Source organism: Meleagris gallopavo, chromosome 19, assembly GCF_905368555.1.
Source record: "Meleagris gallopavo chromosome 19, MGAL_WU_HG_1.1, whole genome shotgun sequence".
NCBI lineage: Eukaryota > Metazoa > Chordata > Aves > Galliformes > Phasianidae > Meleagris > Meleagris gallopavo.
This window is the reverse complement of record NC_139422.1, coordinates 5,051,888-5,075,798: the sequence shown is the minus strand read 5'-3', so window position 1 is coordinate 5,075,798 and position 23,911 is coordinate 5,051,888. Positions and strand designations below refer to the sequence as shown.

The 23,911-nt window shown below is 43.9% G+C and overlaps 1 protein-coding gene across 2 annotated transcripts; it reads right to left on the bottom strand.

Annotated features, from left to right (window-relative positions):
- Positions 1–3,218: 3,218 nt before the first annotated feature.
- Positions 3,219–23,901, bottom strand: SET (SET nuclear proto-oncogene). 2 transcript variants are annotated; one of them, XM_085239585.1, is made up of 8 exons: positions 23,880–23,901; positions 8,500–8,557; positions 7,390–7,532; positions 6,823–6,926; positions 6,537–6,650; positions 5,301–5,471; positions 5,061–5,207; positions 3,219–4,131 (listed from the first exon to the last, which is right to left on the bottom strand). In XM_085239585.1, exons 1-8 carry the CDS (start codon positions 23,884–23,886, stop codon positions 4,108–4,110), a joined length of 768 nt encoding a protein of 255 aa, XP_085095711.1. In that variant the 5' UTR covers positions 23,887–23,901; the 3' UTR covers positions 3,219–4,107. The 2 variants fall into 2 exon arrangements, with proteins under 2 accessions (XP_085095711.1, XP_085095710.1); XM_085239584.1 differs by lacking the exon at positions 23,880–23,901 and adding an exon at positions 9,829–10,213.
- Positions 23,902–23,911: the final 10 nt, after the last annotated feature.

Here is a 23,911-nt window from a genome sequence, read left to right as displayed (position 1 = left end):
TGAGGCCGGCAGTAGCCAACCCTCACAGCACACATGCGTGCAAAGGCCAAGAGGGTCTGGCTCCCCCCCACTCAGAGATAGCCCTGGCCAGTTCAGCTATCCCTTCTGTTCACCTCTCTGTCCCCTGGAAAACGTCACTGCTGAAAGCACAAAGTGCCCATCCAGCCCTTCCAACATCCTGCTGGGAGGAGGCATTGAGTGGGCACGGCCTGCCGCCAGCACAGGGGCGCAGAACAGCTCCTTCAGCTGCCGGCGATGCTCCCAGGCCCAGCACAGAGCAGTCCTGCTGGCCAGCAGCTCTTGGGGAGCAGCGGCAGCACACGGAGGTGCTGCTCCAGCCCTCGGGCACTGCAGAAACCCTCTGAGTAGCAGCAAGGTCACTGTCACACATAGCGATGCTACTTTGCAGGCACTGGGTGTTAGGTCTTACAGGACTCCCTCCACTATAGAGCATGTTCACTCAGATGTGGGATCAAGAGAAAAGCCTTAGAAAACTCCATTTTAATCCAGGAAAAGGAGTGCAAGAGATTAAGGAAAGATCTGCTCCCCTGCAGAAGCAAGCTTCTTGTTCCAGGGTCACTTGTGACCTCACTTTTACCATACTAGGCACCTGCAGTCCATAAAGGTGAGCATACAACCTCCACCCAACAACGCAGTTTGGGACTAATAGCTGATTCTTTCGAAAAAGACTCTTAGAAATGGTAACATCAAGTTACAGTTAAAGGTACTTTAATTCCTTCCAATAGAAAGATAGCTTGAAGGTACATCAGAAGTGATTTCAGGTTTTCTTTTGGGGAAAAAAAAAAAAAAAAAAAAAAGACATGGCTTCAAAATTCAGGAACAGTATCAGATAAACAAAGTGCTACCATTATGCACCTGTTTTGAAGTGGTACAAAGAGAAGCTTACAGATTCAAACAAATGGCATGAATGACTGAGAAATCGATTCAGATAATGCTTGTTTACAGGGACAAAACCTGTATTGACAACTATGAATAAGCATACATGTTAAAAAACCTATTTACACACATGAATGCATTTGCTTTCTTTTGGCACTAGAAATTACAGACAAAGGATTCATTTTATAGCAATTAAATTTCAAACTTAAAAACCCTCAAGTCGTTTAAGTCATTTAAGTACAGTAACTTTAAATTGTCACCAATTCCATATTTTAACCCTGGAAACTCAAGCCACAAAGCCTAAATTCAGCTTCCATCTGTGACAAGTTTCACTCAGTAGGATCAACTGCATGTGAGGAACTCAAGCAGCTTTGGAGAATTAACAAGATAGAGATAAATGTTTAATAGAAATTAATCTCCCATTCTTATCCAAGGCGGACATTACCTCTAAATGCTTTTTTGAATGCAAACACAGATTAAGTCAAGTAAAAACAGGCACCCATTACTTATATTCAGTCAAATTAGACATTACGTGAACAGCCAGAGCGCATGATGCCCATCTGCAGTATTTCCTCACTGTTGGTGAGAAATGTGTTAATTCCTATTCATTTCTATTGCTAGAAATTTAAGATTACATTTAAATATGGTTGACTTTTTAGTACATTAGTTTACTCTTTAGCTGTTGCCAGTAGTAAATCCTTCTGTTTCACAGGAAATTCAGTATCATCAGTACAGCAGCAAGAATGTTTTGTTATCCTGTAAAATCCACGCCATCCCTGTGTAAATGGATAAGGAATCCTCCAAAGAATTTCAATATCCATACTTTCCATTTCCTGCTCGTGGCATTTTGACTTTACAGAACCTGAAGCTTTGATTACTTTCAAAACAGCTTTTATAGGTTTTCTGATAATAACAGACATATTAGCAACAATGGCACAGGTTTTTTTTTTTTTCTCCACAAAGCATTAAGACTAGCTAGATTATTATCTGTAAAGATCTACAATCAATTAGGATTACATAAAAATTAACATTTGTGAGGCATCAGGGCAAGTAATAATAGCACATCAACCTGCTACCACAACAGGTAGCAGACTTCTATCTTATAGCAAAAAAAGGAATCAAACAAGTTATAGGCTGCTTAATTTTCATTTGTTCTCTCTAGATGGCAAAAAAAAACAAAAAACAAAAAACCACAACAAATTACAGTTAATATCTTCATTTGCACTGCAAGCAGCAAGACCTGAGCAGAAGCTTTAGTTGAGATGGAATAAAGTAGATGGCCTTATTTTGCACTGATCGCATGCAGACTGGATGTTGTATCACTTCCGGTAACCGGACTGAATCCGAGATGGACCAAACACTTACAGAATACTCTCCCCTTTCCTATGTTATTTGGGCATGTCTCAAGTAGAGATTAATCTTGCTCTGCTAAGTGTATTCTTAAGCATTAAAAAAGAAAAAAAAGCAGAATTTGATTACAGCAAATTCTGTGAGGAAAAGGAATCAGAGAATATAAGAGCAAGTCTTCCCAGAAGACAGTCTTCTCTACACATCCAAAGAGAACTAGCTGTTTGAATTTGAGATTAGCTAATACAATCTTTTAAATATTTCAAAAGCACAGCATGTTAAAACAACTTTCATTACACTTTGTGAAATACCAACAACCTCTATGTGAAATCATTACAAGCTATTCAAAGTCTCTTAACATGGAGGGAGGAAAAAAAAAAAAAAAAAAAAGTATATCTAAAGCATATTTACACACTGCTACCAAGGAGAGAAAGCAGTAAGTAGCAGCTTCTTTATACAAAAGCTTCAAAGAATCTTGCTAATTGAAATAACCCCAAAAGTTTGCTTGCACTGAATATTCCTTTTCACCTGAACAGAATTCCAGAACCACAGAAAGTCTTACTAGAGCCCATCCCATCTTTTTATTCTGAGTTTGCATGGTCTTCTCATGCAAACTGATTTCCTTGAGGTAGAGTACCCCAAGTTAGTACTAAAACAGCTGAGTCAAGTGGCTTTTCTTTTTGCAGAACATGAATATACGCTTTATCTTCATCCAGGCATAGGCACTACAGCCTCGTCTCACGACTGTCACATAATTCAAGCAATGGAGCACACAGCAGGACCTGCCAGATGAAGCACTTTCCAAGTACTGAAATAATGGAACCTAAATGAACTGATCATCAGTCCACAGAACCACAAGGTTGCACTGCACTACATAAATACTGACCAAATGCCCCCAAAAATGCCAAGAAACTATGTGCAAGTCCAAAACAGAATATTACAACTGTTTCTTTCAGTGAAGACCAACCAGTCCCTTTGTGTACACATTTAGTTTTATTGTAACAAAGCAACTTGTACACTTTAACGTTTAAAACTGAGCATCTTTCTTTCCTTTCCAGTGAAACAAAAAAAAAAAAAAAAAAAAAAAAGAATTTAAAAATAAACAAGAACAAAATTACAATAGAGAATGTCAATTCCAAATAAGATCCTACAGGTTCTGCTGATTCTCCATCAAGTGGCAGGGCTCAAAGTCATCATTAGGAGAAGATTTTATTTTAAAAGTGTCATCTTAAACTGCAAGGATGTTTGTTAAACATCACAATTAAACATGCCAAAGGAGAAGAAGCCATGTTGTCAAAATGCCCACTTACCCCACCCACACATCTGAAACCCACCCCAGGCTGACCTTCTATAACCCCATTTTTTTTTTTTTAGCTTTTTCTTTTTTTTTTAAACAAGAGAAAGTAGACAGATACATGTTGGTAAATGCTAACTGTCCATATTCACATAGAGACACAGTGTAATCTCTGAGCCCAATATACAGAGAAAGAAGGAAAAAAGCTAGATTCTATGCACTACTACACAGGGGCCTAGCACTCTTCAGCTTCCAGCAGAGTGAAGGGAGCAGAAGGTTTTCTTTTTTCCCACAGAATATGGTGTGTTGATTCCATAAACAGTTTTTGTTTTGAGACAGAAAGGGATAAAAATGAACTTGAAACAGAAACCGGTAGATTCTTTTCCACTGTATTCTGCTCAAGGTATTTTCCCCAAATTAAATTGTGAACCATGGTGTAGAGGAGAGAAAAAGAGACCTCAAGAGAACAAGGAGACTGAGCACAAGAAAAAAAAGACAGCAACTTGCTCCCAGGGACTGGAGAAAAATTAAAAAGGTAAAAAGGGAATTTGGAATCCATCAGTGTTCAATTAGTCATCTTCTCCTTCATCCTCCTGTTGAAAGATAAACAACAATTAAAAAAGTCTGATCACTAAACACCAGATAGCACAAACTTTCAAATGCAGTAACTAGAATGTTTTGCTACCCTAGAGACTACAGTCCTACAGTGTTACTCAGAGCACTGTGATCATCTGTCCTTTTTCACTAAGTGACACTTATCATGAGTTATGCAGCCACAGAGCAGTCAGTCAGTACTGTATGTCCCATTGAAAAAACAGTTTTGAAAGCGTTACCCTGACTTAGAATCACTAACATTCATCATTTAGAAAGAGGATTCATTCTTTTTCTTTTGTGCTTCCTTTTCAAATCAGAAGAGCAAAATTCTTCAACTTTCAGATGCTAATATTCTAGGTTACAGCCCATTACTCAGCATAGAGTGCCTGGTACCTACAATGGTCCTCCTGCCTCAGTAACCAGAAACAAACACTCAGTTTCAACTTCCCAATGCCCTGAGTGCTGTCTCCAGAACCCCACTTGCTACTAAGCAAAACTTAATTCCTGAACTCAACAAAGAGTCTTAGCTAAAATGCCAATAAGCCAAAATGTACCAAAAGGCAGGAGAATCACAGAACTGGATGCATCAAAGCTATTTACAAGTAAAGTTTTGCTATAACGCTCACTAATTAATGATTTTATTAAGCTAGAGCAGATACTAATATCCTAATTCATCTAGAGCACTTTCCTTGCACGTTTACTCAAACTAGGTCATTTGCACACTCAGATACACAAACGTGCTTACCACTACACTGAAATACTGTAAGTTAAAGCAGTAATAGTTCTGCTTCTCTCCTTCTAAAACTGTCAATGACTGTACAGAAAACTACCTTTATTCCAATGGCTCAATATTCTCACAAATTCCCTCTATTAAACTGATTTGATTCCTATAGATGAGAGAGGGAACAGGTTAAGTTTGAGCGCTCACCTCTCCTTCCTCTCCCTCATCATCATCTTCATCTTCTTCTCCCTCATCTTCATCTCCTTCTTCATCAATATCCTCCAATCCTTCTTCCTCTTCATCATCATCATCGTCTTCCTCTCCCTCCCCTTCTTCATCATCCATATCAGGAACCTTAAAGACAATACAATAACTACAATGATCAAATTCACTTTTACCTGCGCAGCGCTTCTGCGGGTACGGATAACAGCACAGTGCTATTCTTACCAAGTAGTACTGCAATGGATTTGGCCAGATGTCATCCTTGATGACCTCTCCTAGCTCATCAGCACCTGCATCAGAGTGGTCAGTGAACCAGGTAAAGAAACTTTCTGGCTCTTCATGCTGCCTCTTCCTACTGGCTTTGTTCTGTGTCTGGCTTGAACGTTTTGTCAGATCCTGAAAACAGAATTAAGAAGTTCTCTAAATACTTTTCATTTTTTAAACACTTTTTTGCCTGTGTTCCCCTCCCACCCCCGCCCGCTCTCCAAAAAAAAAGTAAAACGTGAGGACCATTTAGAAACATACTTCTCTAAACAACCAAAACATGTCATTTATTCCATCTTACAGGGAAAAATCTTAAAATAAACGTTTGGAATCTTAAAGATTCAAAACAAAAGGTACCACTCAGCAGTAAGCCTACTTCTTCTAATGACTTCCACTGACAGACTGTGGATACACAAAAACTTGCACTTCCTTTATGCCTCCCTGTCATGGGAAGTAAACAACTGTTTACTGAAATGCCAAACTTAAAGCAGCTTAATACTACTCCAGAGTTTGTGATTGTAGCTCAATGCTACAACTACCACATAAACACACAGTTTAAAAATGGTCAGTCTCCACACTTCTAAGCTCTGTCTTTAACTTAATATTGAGATGAAAGCCTGCCTGGTGTTCTTATCTTAACATGCTCTGCTTTGAAGTCTTCAGGACATTCTCTGTGGTAAGCAAATAAAAATGCACACACCGCTACAACGTATGGCCACAAGAACATACATCCACCACATCAGCCCAGAACTTTCCTAAGTTTGCAACAACCTGATTCCTAAGTTTGAAAACAACGCAACTATCCTGTATTTAACCCATTCTTTCTTGGGTTATAAGATAACTCAAAACTTCTAATATCTGTTTTCTTAATAGAATTGTAACATTTATAAGCTTGTATTATTTAAATGAAGAACAATACTAAAATTCACATCGATTTTGTGGTATATTTTAAAGACCATCCAGCTACTTCATACTAAAACTGTAATTTCTGCACAGTAGCTAAGTTGAGCTATTGTACAGAATAGAGAATAAATTATGTAAGTGTTGCAAAACATGAACTGCACATACAGAAAAGAGGGAAAGGGGCGGAAAGGGGAAGAGACAGCTGCAATTATGAAAAAAAAGAAAGGAACACAAATGAAAATGATGGTATCACATACAGCAGCAATTGCCTCTCCCAGATACACAGAGACACACCTTTCCAGATTTCCATTTGATCTCAGTTGATTTTGAAGATGGGTCTCCGCTTTCATTCAGGTGAAACTCTTTGGAGAGAACTTTATTTTCAAAGTATGGATTCTCATCAAAATACTGCAGAGTTGAAAGCAAAAAGTTAGAACTCACAGAAAGTAATCATATACGCGCCAAGTCAAATCTGGTACTAAATAGACAACTGAAAAGACTAAGTTACAAACTACAAGCCCATACACAACTGCACTCAAAAAAGCAAAGTCACAAGCAAAGGAATATTCCAAGTACTTACAAAATCTATTCTGTAACCTGATTTGATGTCTTCAAATTCTGTCACCTCAACTCTGGTCAAATAATGCAGTGCCTCTTCGTCTTCTTCTCCCAGCAGTGCAGATACTGAAGTAGAATTAGGAATTTCAAGTTAACAAGCTGTTAAACTTATGTCATGGACATGAAATATAGGCGATTTACACTGCATACGATCTGAAAAGCAACACATTTGAGCCAAATTCTTGGCCCATTTTTTAAGACAGAAGCCAGAAAACAGACTACTAGCAGCTCTGTTTTCTTTCAAGGGGCTGATCATTTGTGGAAAGTGTGAAACTTGTCATCTAAAATACAGGAAGAAAATTGCCATGGAATTCTAGTGATCAAAATGTTCCTATGGTCAACAAATGCAAGAGCCAAAAAGCTTATAAAATGTACCCTGTGACAAAAGGCAGTGTTTGCATTTGAAGCAGGCTTCTGTGGAAGTGTACGCCTAGTAACATTCCTAGAAAACACTCAGAACTGCAAGAGCCTCACATTATAAGCAAGGAAGCATTGAATGTACGGAAACAGAGGGCTATTAGCAATATACCTTGCGGGTGGTTGACAAATGTTGTTACCCAGAAATTTGGGATTTTGGCGATCAATTCTGACCTCTTCTGGAAGAATGGTTGGCGGAGTTTGTTGTATTTCTGTTCTACTTTCAAAATTTCCTCACTGGCTTGTTCATTCAGTCTGAAATAGAAAGAGCCATGCTAACCTCAAGAGAGAAAACTTGAAGATGTACCAGCAGTAGTTAGTTGCAAACTGAATGAATTTAATTATAGTAGTCAGGAGTTCAAACATAAAACAGAGGCTCAAAGCTGTAACCACTGGCAAGAAACACCCTACCAAGCAAACACACACATCTTAATGAAGTGTTCTAAGTGTATTTTATGCTTTGCAGCATTACATGAGGGGCAGACCCTTACTGATGCAATGCAAAGTAGTATTCAACATCTTACATGTTTTGTTTGCAAGACACCTGTTGATGTGTAGTGCATAACACTATTACCCACCCTGTATAATTCCGGGGCAGGTAAGCATGACTACAGCAAAGCAACTTTGTACCCCACATCAGTAAAGCCATAAGACAGAACACTTAATTGGCTTTCTAAAAAACAGAGCCCTGAAACCACAGCTTGAGCCTCACTTCTCACCTGCATGCATAGCAGAGTAATGTGCATGCAGATGAGACCCAAATACTGACAGAGCACGCACTATCTGGGAAAATTAAATTGTCAGTGAACTTTTCTACCTGTTACTCTACGGACACACACATGTATAATGAAAATATTTACAATAAAGCTATCTTTTCAACTTCAATGCTTGAAAGCATGAGAACACTTTTGCAAAACGGCACATGCGTCAGCATGGAAAATCATTAAGTAATAAAGCTCTTAACTATCACAGTGAGTTTAAAAATACAAGCTCAAGTTCTGTATTACCAGTTTAAAAACTGTTAAACAAGAAATGGATGTACTTATTCAAAATTTTGGTCACACACAAATAATTCTTAAAGCTGGTCAGGTCAGAACACAACATACCCCATGGGGGAAGCTGGAGGGACTGAGAACCACTGCCAAGCACTTCTCTGAACTTTTTTATTTTTGGCAATCTCTTACTTTCCGCTAAAGAAAAATGAAAGCTTTGTAATGTTTACCTGTCTATTTCATTCTGTACTTCATCAATGTGTTCAATTGCTTCCTGTTGCTCTTTTTCTGAAAAATAAATGAAAATGCATCAAAATCCTTCAATGCTTGAACCTGAGGAATCACTTGACGTTTTCTCCTAAGACCTTTCCCAGTGACCTACTGCAGAAATACAGGCATTTCTATTTAGTGTCTTCAGCACTACCAGCCCTTCGAGTTTCACCTACTTTATGGCAAAGTGTGGCTGAAGTGCTGAAAAGTTCACAGAAATGGGACTGCTTACAAGTTTACCTCCAAAAACCACAGCTCCAGTTCCTCTAGGTGGTTTTACAAATCAGTGTGGATAGTAAGCAAATCGGGAGAGATCACTAACAATTTCACTACGAAGTTGCAAGCTTAAGACCAACAGATTTCAAAGAACACGCATTGAGCGATTTGGAAGAGACAGGAATATCAATGGAAACAGCCCAGCCAGGAACGCGCTGCCTTCTAAAAACCAAAAAGCGCGCGGGATGGGTCAGTTACAAGGACAGAACTCCGAGGTCACGCTCCGTCGGGTATTTCCTATCGCTACGTTCCCTCGGACGCGTCCGGCGAAGCTCTCGGTTAAAGGCCGCCCGCTCGCCCATCGCGCCCGGGGATGAATGAGCGGCAGCGGGAAGGGGCCGGCGCGATCAGCGCTCCCCGCACGGTTCAGCTCTCCCCGAAAGGGCCCGGTCGCGCCGCGGGGAGCACGTGTGTGACCGCAGCGTGCGGCGGGCGAGGAGGAAGGAGAGCTGCGCCCTTCCTCCGGCGGCGGCAAACGGGAGGAAACCCGCGGCGCGGCGGCGACCTTTCAAAAGCGCGGAGCCGCCGCGATCGCACGTGGGGAGGCGCGGGCGGTTCGCTCGGCCGGGCACCGCGTGGCCCCGCGGCGGCGGCGCTCCATCCCCGCGCGGCGGAGCGGCACCACGCGGCGGAGCGGCGCCGAGAGCGGGAGGCGGCCAAGCATCATGGCGGCGGAGCACAATGAGGCTCCGCGGATGCCGCTCCGGGAGGGGGGGCGGGGGGGCAGAGCGGCAGAGCGGGGGGGGTCCCGCCGCTCCGCCGAGGCCGCAGCGCCCCCCGCCCGGCCCCGCCCGCGCCCGTGGGGAAGGAGGCCGGGCCGGGAGCGGAGACAAAAGGGCGCTAACATGGCCTCCTCCCGCCGCCGCCGGGGCCTGCACATCCGCCCGGCCGGCCCCGCGCTCTTCCCGCCTCCGGCCCGGCCGCGGCCCGTGCGCTCGGGGAAAATGGCGGTCGGCGCGGCGCGGCGCGAGCCGGACGCCGCCATTCCCTTCCCGCCCCCGGCGCGGCCTCACCTGAGGTCTCGTCGGCCCCATCGTGGTTGGAGTTGAGCTCCTTCTTACTGACTTTGGCCGCCGGCGCCGACATGGTGGCGGTGCGGAGCGGAGCGCGCAGGGAGGGAGGGGGCTGTAGCGGGGCTGAGGGAGGGGGGGCCGCGCGCAGACTCCTCCTGCTGCCGCTGTGCTGCCGCCGCCGCCGCCGCCGCTCTGCCGCCCTCCGCCGCCTCCTCCGCCCGGAACTGGGGCTCCCGGATCACAGCGGGCGGCAGCGGCGCTCGCACTGCCTCGCGCTCCCCTCAGCCAGAATCGCCGCCGCCGCCTCCTCCTCCGCCTCCTCCTGCTGCTGCTGCTGGCGAGGGGCGGGCGGCGCGGAGCGCATGCGCAGCAACCCCCCCCTCCGGGGCACGGGGGGGACGTAGGCCGCGACGCGCAGGCGCACCGAGCCCCCCTCCCGGGCGCTGGGCGGCGGGCGGCGAAGGGCGCAGGCGCGCGCCGCTCCGCTCCTCTGGAGAGGACGAGCGCGCCGCCGCGCGCAAGCGCCGAGACCGCCTCCCGCCGCGGGCGGCACGCGCGCAGCCGCAGAGAGGCTCCTCCCGCGCCCCGCCCCCGCCGACCACCCCATGCCGGGCGCCCATTGGCCGCGCCGGGCGCTCTGGTGAGGCGGGGCTCGGCGCGGAGACACAGAGGACGGTGCGAGAGGCGGGAGAAGAGAAGGAGGGAGGGAGGCGGAGGTTGGGGAGAGAAGGGCGGCGGCGCGCGCAGGTGTGCGTGTGAGGAGCGGCCGGGGGCGATATGCGCGTGCGTGCGCGCCGCCGTTGCCGTCACCCGGCGCACGTGGACGCGCACCTTCAGCGTGAGCGCCTCCCCCGCCCCGTGTGGACCGGCCGTCTGTAGCGGGGCGATCCCGGCGTCACGAGGGGCTGGCGGAGGTCCGGCGGGGGAAATATGTCTGTGTGAGGGTTTGGAATCGATGATCCTAACACGCAGCCGCCCCGAGCGGCCTCGCTGTCTGGGGTGGCCCTGCCGGCACCGGCATCTCCTGAGGGATGGGGCCCTCGGATGTGGCTGCTGCCTCTGCGCTGCCGCCTCCAGCTGGAATATGACTCAGAAGTTCAGACCTTACGTTCCGAGGGCGCAGAGGCCCTGTCAGTCACATCAGCCCACTCCGTTGGAGTGGAAGCACAGCCCTAGAAGGTCACTGAGCCCCGGCGCCTGCCAGCACACCTGCCACTGCAACCAGGGCAAGCAGCCTTTAAATAACCCTTTTTGTCCCTTTCCACCTGTTGTGCTCAGCGCAGCCTCCTAGCTACAGTGAGCCCTGTTTTGCTCTTAAAGTAACAGCTGAGCCACTCTTTTCTACCAAAAATGCAGCATATCACTCACAAATGAATATTATGATGCAGATCAAGCTAAGAAACAGACACAGCTTTGATGAAGTAGAAACTTGCCCTTTGTGGTTTGCTTTCCAGTCACACAACATTCTCACATTCTCCCTACCTCCCTTTCTTTTCCTTTCCTTTGCCGCCTCCTCAAGTTGCCCTTCCAATGTACTTAGCCAGCAAGGCCTGGATCAGCTCCTGCCTCCTCAGAGACCCCACAGTAGTATCTCAGTTCCCCTTCACACCTGTTGCTTCCAAATCCCAAGGTTTTTTCCCTTTGTGCTTCTTGCTGTCACTCCCTGCCAGCTGTGTCTGCTCCCGCTGCCACCCACAACTGCTGTGGCACAAGGACAGTTTGCACTGTGCTTCCCCATGCAAACACGAGAGGAGCTGCCACCTATGCTAGATGCAGCAACGAAGCATCACAACTTAATAATGCAGGATGATCGACTTCTCCCCTAGAGGGAGGTCTCAAGGCCTTTCTGATGCCCAGCACAGCAACAAAGTTTCTCTCACGCTGTCTGCATCTCCCAGGATTGATTAATATGGATGTTTTCATACCCAGACAAGGTAAGGTAAGCTCAAGTGCGCAGCACGATTTTCTTTCTTCTGTTTTCTTTTAATCTCTTCACTGTGCAACTGTGTATGTTTGCTTTCTTCCCTTTTAACACTTCTAATATGTTATTCTGTTCTATAAATCGGTCTTCTAAGGTCCACAATTTGAAAATGTAGGCTGTATAATTGAAAGCCAGTTCTGTGATGATCAAAGCATATGCTTACTCCCTACTACTTCTGCACATAAAGCAGTATGTATTCCTGAAGTGTGATTTGTCTGTTCCGCTGATGTATACCGTTCACCCGAACTGACCAGTTACTTTTAGTCTTGTCTGCCTTTCAAAGGAGAACCTCACTTTCAGTTCAGCTGCAATCTGACTTTTGGGTATAATTCATAAAAGGTCTCCCAACAACAGGTGCTTACATACTTCTGGGGCTTGGCTCAAACAGTTTGACAGCAACTCACAGAATGATGCCTTCTCTGCACTCCCTTCATTGCTTTATAGAGACGTAATGAAATAAAACAAAGCCACTGAGTTAGTGTAGTTGTTAAGAAGGAAGGATGAGAGCAGAGCACCTAGTGGCTGTTGCTGCTGAACTGATTTGTTCCTGCTTCATCAACATACATGCTCAGGAGGAACATGACCCAAGTATTTGTGAAAAAGCAAGCAGCACAATTCTCAACTCAGTCTGAAACTGTTCCTCTTTGTAGGGATCCTAAAGCCCATGTAATTTCATGAAAAAGGAAGGAAAATGGCATCTACGTGATATAAAGCCTTGCTACATGAGTTATCTGCTGTTACACAAGGTTTTCCAGAAATTACATGCGGTGCTCAGACATAAGACTATGCTTAATATTCATGATAACACTAAAAACAAACATCCCATTTAGAAAAACTTGTTTTTGTAATTGATAAATATTCAGTCACTTTCCTTCACTGCTATCTGATGTTTTTCATTATCCGTAATTAAAACCTAGGGCAGTTTCAGTCCTTGAATAACTGTTGATTGTAGAATGTACAGTTACAATCCTGTGAAATAGGAGATGTGTTAATGCATTTGGAGAATATGGTGTCCTCCTCCTCTCATCTTCTCCTATATATGTATATTACATCAAATATAACAGACAAGTATCACTTTTTCCTGAAGAAGCACACCTTCCAAGTAGCTCTGCTGCCTATATCACAAGAAGGTTTTTTCCATTGGTGTTACAGTTTGTGTTCCTGCTCTTCTCTGAACTTCAAGTTGTATGGTTGTAGTTGCAAAACTGGACTGTCTGTGGTATCTTTCCAGCTGAGTGCATGAGTGTTGTCAAGTAAAGGAGTTAGATCTTCACAGCCTTCAGGGTGGCAGTGACTCTCAGATAAGTGAAGAAAACTCGTGTTCGTTTTCCTCTGTGTATATGTGAACATCTGGGGGGTGTTGGCAGCACCTGATAATGATTAATGGCCTTACAGTTTACATAGAGTGTAATGGTAGTTGATTGTTGTTCTTGAGAACAGAATAAACAAAGCCTATTCATAAAGACAGTCTTCTCTTTGATGCAGAAGTTCAGATCTCCAGTATTCTTTCCTCAGATAGATACAGAAACATAGAATCAGAGAATTTCTTGGGTTGGAAAAGACCTTAAAGATCATCGACTCCAACCACGACCTAACCATACTACCCTAACTAACAACCCTCTGCTAAATCATGTCCCAGAGCACCACATCCAAATGGTTTTTAAACACATCCAGGGCTGGTGACTCAACCACCTCCCTGGGGAGCCCATTTCAGTGCTTAACAACCCTTTCTGTAAAGAAGTTTTTCCTGATATCCAACCTAAACTTACCCTGGCGCAATTTGAAGCCGTTTCCCCTCATCCTGTCACCTGTCACCAGTGAGAAGAGATTACTACATCTAATACTACTGCATTACTACAAGACAGAGGCATAATTGGTAACCATGCCTAGTTTTTGTAACGCCAGCTGTACCTATTAAGCATGGACCCTTGATTTGGCAAGTGAAACCAGAAAATGTGCTAAATCCTCACAAATACAGTGTAATGATGTGTAAAAAAATGAAGAATAAATTTCCCACTAAGTATTCCTGCTATACAGAATGGGCATGCATACATAAAATCATGCAAGTCAGTGTGATTAATAGCAATTTAACATTTTTATAGCCCTCCATCCAGAAAAATCTCACAGAAATTACTGTATGGAAATAGAAAACAAGGATCGTTTTACCACAGCTGAAATACAACCAAAAAGTTTTACAGCTGTACATCTACGCTGGCAGCCTGGTCTGCCACAGAAACCTTTCAGGCTCACGATCTGTATCTGGAACAAAGATCCGCCTAGCAGTGCAAGACAACATTTTTTTAGAGTGTACGAAAGCTTCTAAATGACTGATACACCAATGAGTTGAAGGCTGAACAACACTTGAAACACACATAAGCTCGTACTCGATAGTAAAGTCTGACTGACATATCAGTGCTTACTCTAAGCAGCAGGCAGAGGCACACCGGCTGGTTTGCTGCGTGTAATCAGTTTGACAGCCCCCAGGAATTGCTGAGTCTCCATGACCCTGGAAAGACAGTTTGGCACATGCATTAAGCAGTCAAATACCTCCCCTCCAACTGTTTATTCATCTCCACTAGACACAGACCTTCCCAGCCTGCGCTCACATTAGCACTGAGTGGTTAGATAATGATGGAAGAATCTTCCACGTGTCCTGACAGTTGTTGCAGTCAGAACCCTCAGATGAAAATATTGCTGGATTAAATACTGCCTTTGAAGCAGAATGGTGCTTCAGTAGCACAGACAACACAGTGAGTAATATTATATAATTGAACAAATCCAATGATTCTGTTGGGAGTTTTTTTTCCCCTTAATTTTTGGCCAAGTTCCCATTAGATGTAGTCACTAAACTTGATTTTTATTCTTTCCTATGCCAACGTTTTTAACTTACCAAGGTGCTCATCTATAATCTAGGAAGAGCTGGATGGTCATTAACACTTTTTCTCATTCCCAGATACTAGAGACAAAAAAGCAGCCAAAATATATACATATATAAAAAGTAAAAATAAAATAAAAATTCGAAGTCAATGAAACCTAAGACACTTCTGAACATGAGATGTAGGCTCTTCAGACCTGTGAGTGCTTATGAACGTTTTCTTTCTTTCTTTCACATAAGGTGAAGAGCTGTAGTAGTGCAGGGAGCTGAAACAATCTGTTCCTTCCAGACTATAAGGGAAAAATGCTTATTGGAAGATTCTCTTAAAGTTACATTTGGAATTGTGAAATTAAGAGCCCCTGTCCAAAGAGACAGATTTCCCCCATGCATTCATACCTGTAGATCTTCAAACCCTTTCATTAGGGATACTCAATTACTAGTTCTGCAGGACAGAATTAGTGCCAATCCATTCTGTGCTGAGGCTGGGGAGCCTTCAGCCAAGCTCACTATGGCTAGAATGGTTTCACAGAAAATGTCTGAAAAACTTTGTATTTATTTGAAATAACCTGATTGTTAATTAATACCTGTTGCGGATGGTTTGGTGTTTGAGGCTCTTTTACTACATACACTCCTGTGTAATAAAAGCTGTGAACAGAAGTTGTTGGACAAACTGACCACTCACAGAAGGTATTCCTAGGTAGAATGATCAGTCACTAACAGGGACACTTTCAGACTGAAATACTGCAATATTAATACTAGGAGTTACTCTGAAATAGCTGTGCCGGCTATGTTTTAGTGTAGAAGGCCCCGAAATGATAAACAGGGGAAGTAGCTATTTGCCTTTGCTTTCTGCTCTGTCCAGGGAAAGACTAATTTCCTTGTAGCTGGGGCAGAAGATCCAGGACTGGATAGAGTCCTTCTAAGTAGACACAGTAGGTCTGGATCAAAAGTACTCAAATCATAGAATGGCATGGGTTGGAAGGGAACCTCAAAGATCATCTAGTTCCAACCCCCTGCTGTGGGCAGGGTTGCCAACCATTAAACTTGTATGAAAGCTGAATCAAAGGTTTAGCATATCTAAGTAGGGATGCAGCAGTGTTGAGGAACCACAAAACTATACTTTGTTCTTCTGAAGTTCTCCTTCAGAGAGCTTCAAATAATCATCTCACTTTTCCACTCATGGGGAAGTTAAGAAGCACGCGCCTTTTCCACAAGCAGAATCCATAAACATTTGCTTTCCAGTACTTTATGGCCAATTCTCAAAACTCATATTTACCACCTCCTCAGTCCTGTGCAAGGAAAATTCTTGGTGAATCCTAAACCAAGTTGAATTACTTCAAGATTTGGCCCCTTAGGAAAAGCCATAAAGACCACAACTTTACACCCTGTATTCCATCCATTGTCTTGCTACCCAGGAGCAGCTGTTTTGTGAGAATCATGAAGGACTTCCCCTGTTACAGAGAGCGCTATCGATACTTGAACTCCCAGGGGAAGTAACCTCTGTTCCTATCCAGGAAATATCAGATTAAAACAAATACACAGAATATCACTCAGTGAAGAGTGAGTATGTTATTTACAATCCTTCCGTCTCAAGTTGGCGTTATTTCAGACATTCGCAGCACATCTTGAGCTTTCTGTAGGAGTGCAGTGACAGAGGAGGTGAAACAAAAAGGAGGAAAATGCGTAGAGATGTCATACACAGTTTTTGCTATAACAATGCATTGCACGCATTATTCTTTTCATCTGAGAATGTCAAAACTCATAAAAGAATCTAGCTAAATATAAAAACTCTGTGAGAAAAGTAATTCTTGTATTGATTAACTAAATGCCGGCTATTCAGTTATCCCTCATTAGAGCCAGAGCCAGAATGTAGGAATAGAGCTAGGCTTCAGCTTCAGCTACATAAAATGCTGCTCAAGTTGCCAACAATGAAGATCTGCAAGTGGAATTTGGTTAATTGTGTCAGTCTGTAGGAACGTTTATGATTTGTTGGTATTACAATGGCTCCGAGAATCCTGAGAGTTCTGTGACTGCCATCCCTTTGCGCAAGGTGCTGTCTGAACACAAAGCACAGAGGTGGCTCTGGCTTGGAAGGATCTGAAATCTTTGAGGATGTTGTTTAACTCATTTTTCTGCTAGAATATCCTGCTTATGCATTCCCTCTTCTCCCCTCCTCCCCCCCCCCAACATTCCTCTTCTCTTCCCCATCGTGCTGGCCTTGGATTGTGCCAGTGCTGTTTTTTGTGCAGCCTCATGTTAAACTGAATCGGGAACCTGATTTCAATTAAAAAATAGTTCTCAGAAAAACATTTATTTTTAACTCAGACCACTATATACTCTGATCTGCTCCCTGCTGCAGATGCACAAGGAATGCCACAAGAGACAAGGTCGCATAATGGCAGGAATGAATGGGGAAAGGGTGAGGAACAGGTTGCATCGATCTCACTGACTTAGAAGATGCGTTTGTCAAAGCGTGCCCTTAGCATGGCAAGGCTGTGGTTCAGCTGGTGTGAAAAAAACACTGTTGTTAGTTTTGTTTAAATTAACACAAGCAAGTGGGCTATTAATGTACAAAATAAGAGAAGTTCAGGTAATACAGTAAAAGCTTTCAGAGTAGAATTTGACATCATTGCCAAAAAGTCATCCTTCCCCTTTTGGATTCAAAAATAACGACTCAAAAACACACAAAGCAAATAACCTTTAAACTCTGTGTTTGCTTTTGCAGTGGCATGACTGGAAAATAATTTCATCTGCCTTTACAAAGAAAGCTGAGGAGGGTGTAAAACAAAGTAGAGACCATTTCCCTCCCACCACAGCCGTATATCTATTATCTGACTCACCACTTCTGGGATTCCTTCTGGCAGTGCTGGTTTTATTGCAATGAAAACTCAAGCGTGTGAAAAATATTCCCTATTTTCTGAGGACTGTTCTATTCTCTGTTCACTGTTTCGTTCAGGTCAGTATTCCTTCCTTTAAAGGTTTGGAACTAAAGATTCAGAAAGTGCTGTTCTTAAGCCTTGTGAGAAGGACCGGCACAGTGGAAAGGAAGGGGGAAGGGAGAAATGAAAGGGGAGGAGAGTCCATATCTGAAGAGAGACTCCAGACTAGAGAAATTTTACTGACATCCATTCAGTATCCAGCAGGGTCTCCTTCAAGGGCTTTTACTGAGATCCAAAGACTCTTGCAATTCACAGAGGCATTTACATGCAACATTGCCCTCTGGGAGCTAAGGTATAACTGTACTCCTGGATAATAATAACAAAGAATACTACCAGATTCCCATTGAAATGTCAACCAGGCACTATTGTTCTAGAGAGCAACAAAGAGATGCTAGTATAATTAATTATGAAGCCTCAGTACCCTCATTAACACTTCTTTAGTGCCCAGATCTTTGAAAATCAGCTGTATAAAGTGACTGTCAGAGTTAATTCCTTATAAATTGCCTCCTGTCACTGCAGCAAGTTCTCTCAGGCCTTGGTGATGCTGAGAAATCTGTTGTGTGGGATTCTTTTTTTTTTTTTCTTTTCTTTTCTTTTTTTAGTACTAATGCAGTCGTATTGGTTATTAAAAGTAAAATATATAAAGGTTGAATGAGCAGAAGTTTGTCAGGATAGGATAGAGCAAAATCAAAAAGCTTTCAGATAACCCAGCTTCCATAGATCGGTAACATAAATAGGAGAAGTTTGAATTGCTTAAATGGGAAACTAAGGACAAAAGAAAAACAGGAACGGAAGGTGTGACATTTGACATTAAGATGTTTCCAGACCTTTTTCAATGTGAGGATGGCAGCCAGTTTATAGCCTTCTCTCCTCCTACTGCCTTTATGACAGCATTTCAGCTCCAGGCCTCATTCCGATGCATCCTCCCTCCCCACCACTCCTGCTTACAAATATATATTTCAATAGGCTTAGGCTGCACAGAGTTCCAAACCCAGCATGTAATGGGTACAATTGTTTTCACGCTTTTCCACAGAGAGCCACATTCATGCCTTTTGGGGCTCTGCTTTGTCATGTTCTTGCTCTTCTTTTTCCTTTAAGTTAGACCAGGATCAGAACCCTACATGAACACTAACAAAAAAGCTAAACAAACCATCTATGTTTGTATAGGGATGTACGTTACATCCCCGTATCATTCAGTCTCCTAAAGGATATAAAGAAGCAATCTTTTAGAGAAGATAAGAAACCTGGTCATTAGAGCCTTTGGGCTCCTTGCTATGTGTGGGCTAACAGAGTAATCATAATGGGATATTCTTAATCACCAGTTCAGAATTGGCTGTAGCACCAGGTGTAAGATGATTTTGCTGTTCCAGCTAAACTGACAATATGCAAACTCTTTAAATGGAGGTAAAGTTTATATTAACAAAATGCAACTGTCCTTTCTGCTGTATTTGCTGGCATTATCAGGAAAACAGTTTTATTCTGCACTCTTGGATCACATACTGACGTCTCAGTAAAGCTATAATGTATTGATCACTCACTGTTCACATAAATTATATTTAATAAACAAAAGTACAAGGGATGCTCCAAAAGTAATGCCTCCTATTTTATGATGTTGGCCCACAATGTCAGAGGCAGATGTTGGTGGTATGGCAGTAGAGGCTGAACCTTTTTGCCAATAATCCACTCCATTTTGTTGCCCTGTGAAAGATGGCATTAGAATGGCAGCCTGATAGAACTGTGTCTGACATGGAGGTGTGTTTGGAGTAAAGGGTTAGAACTGAATTCCTCCGTGCAGAAAAAATGGCACCCACTGACATTCCCAATGCTTGGTGAATGCCGATAGAGAACAACTTGGAGTCGGCACATTGAGGGGTGGTTGTTGGCGTGGTGCATTTCAGCAGTGGCAACACTGACACTGAGGAACCTCTGCTGATGCACTTTGTATGAGCTTGGCATGCAGGCTCTTGCTCATCGCTGGCAAAAATGCACAGCTAATGGTGACTATGTAGAAAGATGGTGTTTTGTAGCTGAGAATTTGCTTTATCAACTCGTGTTATTGTACTTTTTGTATCTGTTGTAGTTTCCATGAAGGCATAATATAATATACGTATAAAATAAATATAGTAAATAATGATAATAATAATAATAAATAGGAGGCATTACTTTCAGAGCAACCTATGCTTGAAATTAAATATCTGGCTTTCTGAAGTGCATTCAAGAACTATCACACAAACTGTGCTTGCTTTACTTAAATATAAATTTGATAGAACTCGGTAGAATGTAACTACCTATTTCAGAATGGCCTTTTAGAAACAGCTCATCTGCAAGGGATAGCCAGTCCTCAGACAAATAATACCTACCTGCAGTGCTTTTCAAGATATTCAGGTGCTTTATATAAGACCAATTCAAATTTGAACAGCTGCTTGAAATACTGCAAACATAGTATGAGTTGATAAATTGATACACAGAACAGATAAATAATAGTCACATATGATGATACGGAATTAATTTAATAGATCTCAGTGTTTTCTTCCATTCTGTCAGCGCTGCAATGGGTCAGCTACCTTTTAAGGGAGGGATGCCAGATTGTACATTTATTTCTGAGATTAGATGGTGGGCATGCTGATATAAGCTCAGCAGGAATGAGGGGATGCTGTGTCTAAAAGGAGGGAGCTGCTGCCAATCACACTGCTGACAGTATCTTGCCTGTGTCCAAAGCAGAAGCTCCCAGCTGCCACTGTGCTCGGAGCACCACGACAGCCAGGAATTTGGATCCCAAGCCTTTCATGGATGCCTTTCGATATGCCATGGCTTCTGGCCCTGTGCCAGCTCTTCTTTGCCTTTCAGAATCTGCTTGCATGGAGTCTTCACACTCCTGTGGTGGCAGCTTGCTGCCACCTGCAACAAAGCAAGCTTTCCCTATGCTCCTTTCCATTTGTGCCATGTTGGACTAAAGTCTCTTATTATAGATGTGGGAATAGCTATGGGATATGCAATACCTGTACTGTGAAAGAAATCCTATCTATAATAAGGTTTAAAAGGGACCCCTTCCCCCCATTCTAATTCTACAGACCCTAGCAGATCTATGACTAATGGCGATGGATTATTTTTATAACATATAATGCATGTATGTGCAACAGAACTTCAGAAATGAGATATTTTCTGCCAAAATTTCAAGTATGATTTTCAAAGCAAATGGGATCACATTTGCAGAGGGAATTTGGGCAAAGGGAGGGGGAAAAATGAGGTCAGAAGTTGAAGAAAAATGTATAAGCCCTATATAAACGAATCCAAAGAAGCAATGGCTGGAAGACTCACACAGCCTGAGGTTACACACTTGGAATCCGCACAAGGACCTGAGGCCTCGTTAAGCTGCTGAACATCTGAATGCAGCACAGCTGTGGTCACCTGACCTTCCATCAGGTTTAGTGAATGTCTGGACACCTTTGTTTTTAATTCACAGATTTCTAACAAAAAAGAAATAAGATCTGTACATAAGTAATGCATCTACAAAGTATCTATCAGATACATTTGAAATAGCGATCTCATTTAGGGGCTCGGGTCCTATTTTTCCTTCTGCCATACATTTTCAGCATGGTGTAACTTACAACACTTACACTTCAAATGCCCATTGTTAAAACAACAACAACAACAACAACCAGTTCTGATACCTCACTACCTCAAGGGTAAAAGAAGATGTTTGTGATGTTTTTGGAGTACAAGATGAGGAGTATCACTGGTAACACTGCAGATAAACAGATTTCAGCTGGTTCATTATGTACTGGTCTTGCATTTGAACTCCACGATCACCATCTACAGAAGTGCAATAGGATGCAACTGTTGTTGAAAACTTTACAGACTGTGGTACACCAAGCTATCGGTGAACCTAAAAGAGTGTCCTTTCAAATAATGCTACAGATGTCAGGGCATTCCAGTCATTTCCCTTTTGGGTCATACCTGCTTATTTGTCTTCTTGCCTTCACGTTTGTATGGTCCTGATTATTTTTCTCCAGTGATACTGCCATTTAATGCAAACCTCAGGGCCTCACTGACACTACCCTCTACATCACAGAGCAAACAACCTCACTCTAATGCAAACGACCTCAAGGCCTAGTTCTAAAACAATTGTATGGACGTAACTGATCAGGTATTGTCTGTACCTGGATGCCAAGCAAGAAATAACAGCATAAATCCCGTTTAACATCTATGCATTCAGAGGCAATATAGGCAAGTACCCAGACTTCAACCAAACCAAACTTGAATGCTATGCAACCCAGTAGTGAGCAATTAGGGAAACAGAATTAGGGCTAATGGTTATATTGCCTGGGGAGACAACCGCTCTATGGAGTGGTATGTTTCTTTGGTACAAGCCTTTGCTATTATTTTTGTTCTTTGGAATTTTTTTTTTTTAATACATGACAATGCACAAGGAGTTATGTTCTCTGTACAGAACACATCCAGCAGCAAAAGGCAACGTTTTTCTCCTATTTAAGCTTTTTGCTGCCAGTCTAAGCGCCAAAAGATCCTTCTCATGGCACTCTCTTCTTGTTTGAGCTACGTGTGTTGTTTTCTTCGTCCTCACTTGCATCTGTTTGGGGTGGAGGGAATGGGGAAAAGGTAAAAGGGGAAGGCTCAACCGTCTCTCTTTTTTGGGTCGTCTGCCGTTTCCGCTATCTGGAGCCTCAACGGAGCTCAATTGTTTCATTTATTGCATGCAGAGAGCGGCTGCTGCACCCACTAGTGGGTGAATTTGTACTGAAATGTAGCAGAAAATATTTGGTTTGCACAAAGTTATAGAAGTTATACAACAAACCATGCATGCCTTTTTTTTTTTTTTTGTCCCTGCTACTTTCTCCCCGAGCGTTTCTTCCCAGTTTTCACTTCGTCTTGTCTTATTCCTCTTTTCTCATGCTGATTTACCTCATTACCCAAAAGTGACAACTCGCTGATACTTTATCTCATGCAACACAAAGAAGAGAAAGTACAGATCAGCGCTGTGTTAGTTCCAGCCACTTTAGAGAGCTCTCATAGCCCGGGGCAGGTAGGAACCCTCCCTCGACATCCGTGCTTTCACCCTATTTCCAGCGCTGCGAGACATCAGAATACCTACATGTCTGACACTGCCAGGCCAGAAGGAAAAAGCAAGATAAGATTCACTGAAATACCGTTCCACATTATAGCTCCGGCAAATCAGACAGTGCAATAAAGAGTTAAACCACACTGTGGTTAGCAGAGTCATCTTCTGGAGCTGTTTGCTTACATCTCGTCTTCAAAGCAGCACAGATGTGTAGCTATTGTGGGGGAATGGGTACTGACGTTGCAGTCACTTTGCTGAGAGCATGTCGATGTATTTTTGATGTTCCGTATATTCTTATTTCACAAGCAAACAAAAACAAACAACAACAACAACAAAAAAAAACACCACAAAAAGCCACCACATGAACAAAACCCCACCAACTTTTCTCCTCACATTGGCTGTGTCACGGTTTGAAGTCACAGACCGTGCTTCACTCCTTCACCTAGCTGTGCATAATCACAGCTACAACAGTTGGTCTCCCACCACAGACTGCAGCCCATCACAGCAATCAGAGCGGTTAGCGGGGACTGAAGGCGATCTCCTTACGGACGACAAGCCTTTATTTTAAGCCCTCACAACTCCTCACGGGAGGCTCGTGGCGCCGCCTGTCCCGCAGCAACAGCCGGCACAGCGCACAGCCCTGCTGCCCGCAACGGAAAAAGGTTAACGACGTAAATTGAGCACTGTTTGCACAGCATAGTTGAATATTTATTTCATCAGTTAAGGAAGGAATTTCTCGCCGCCGCATCTCCGCACGGGAGAAAGCGTTGTTCCGGCGGCACGCAGCCGCTTCCCGCTCCGCTCCCGCGCGGCCCGGCTCCCTCAGCTACACGGCAGAGCTGCACCCTGCCAATACCGCGGCTCCCTCACAAGAACCCCACAGCGAGGAACGGAGACGGGCACTGGGCCGGCACGAGCACCGCGCTCCCGCCTGAGCGCCCACCGGCCGGCACGGCGCTCCGCCCGCCGCCATCTTAACTCCTGGCGCCCCCGCCCGCCCCGCGAGAGCGGCAACGGGGAAAAGGGAAAGGGGAAACCCTCGTTGCAAACGCCACGCCGGCCCCACCCCGCCGCGCCCGCAGCCCGCCCGCAGAACGCGGCCGAAGCCCCGGCCCTCGCCCCGATCCGCCCACGGCCCCTCCGCGCCCTTCCCCAACATGGCGGCCGCGTGTTCGTTACCGCGCATCGCGACGTCATCGCGCGGCGCCTCT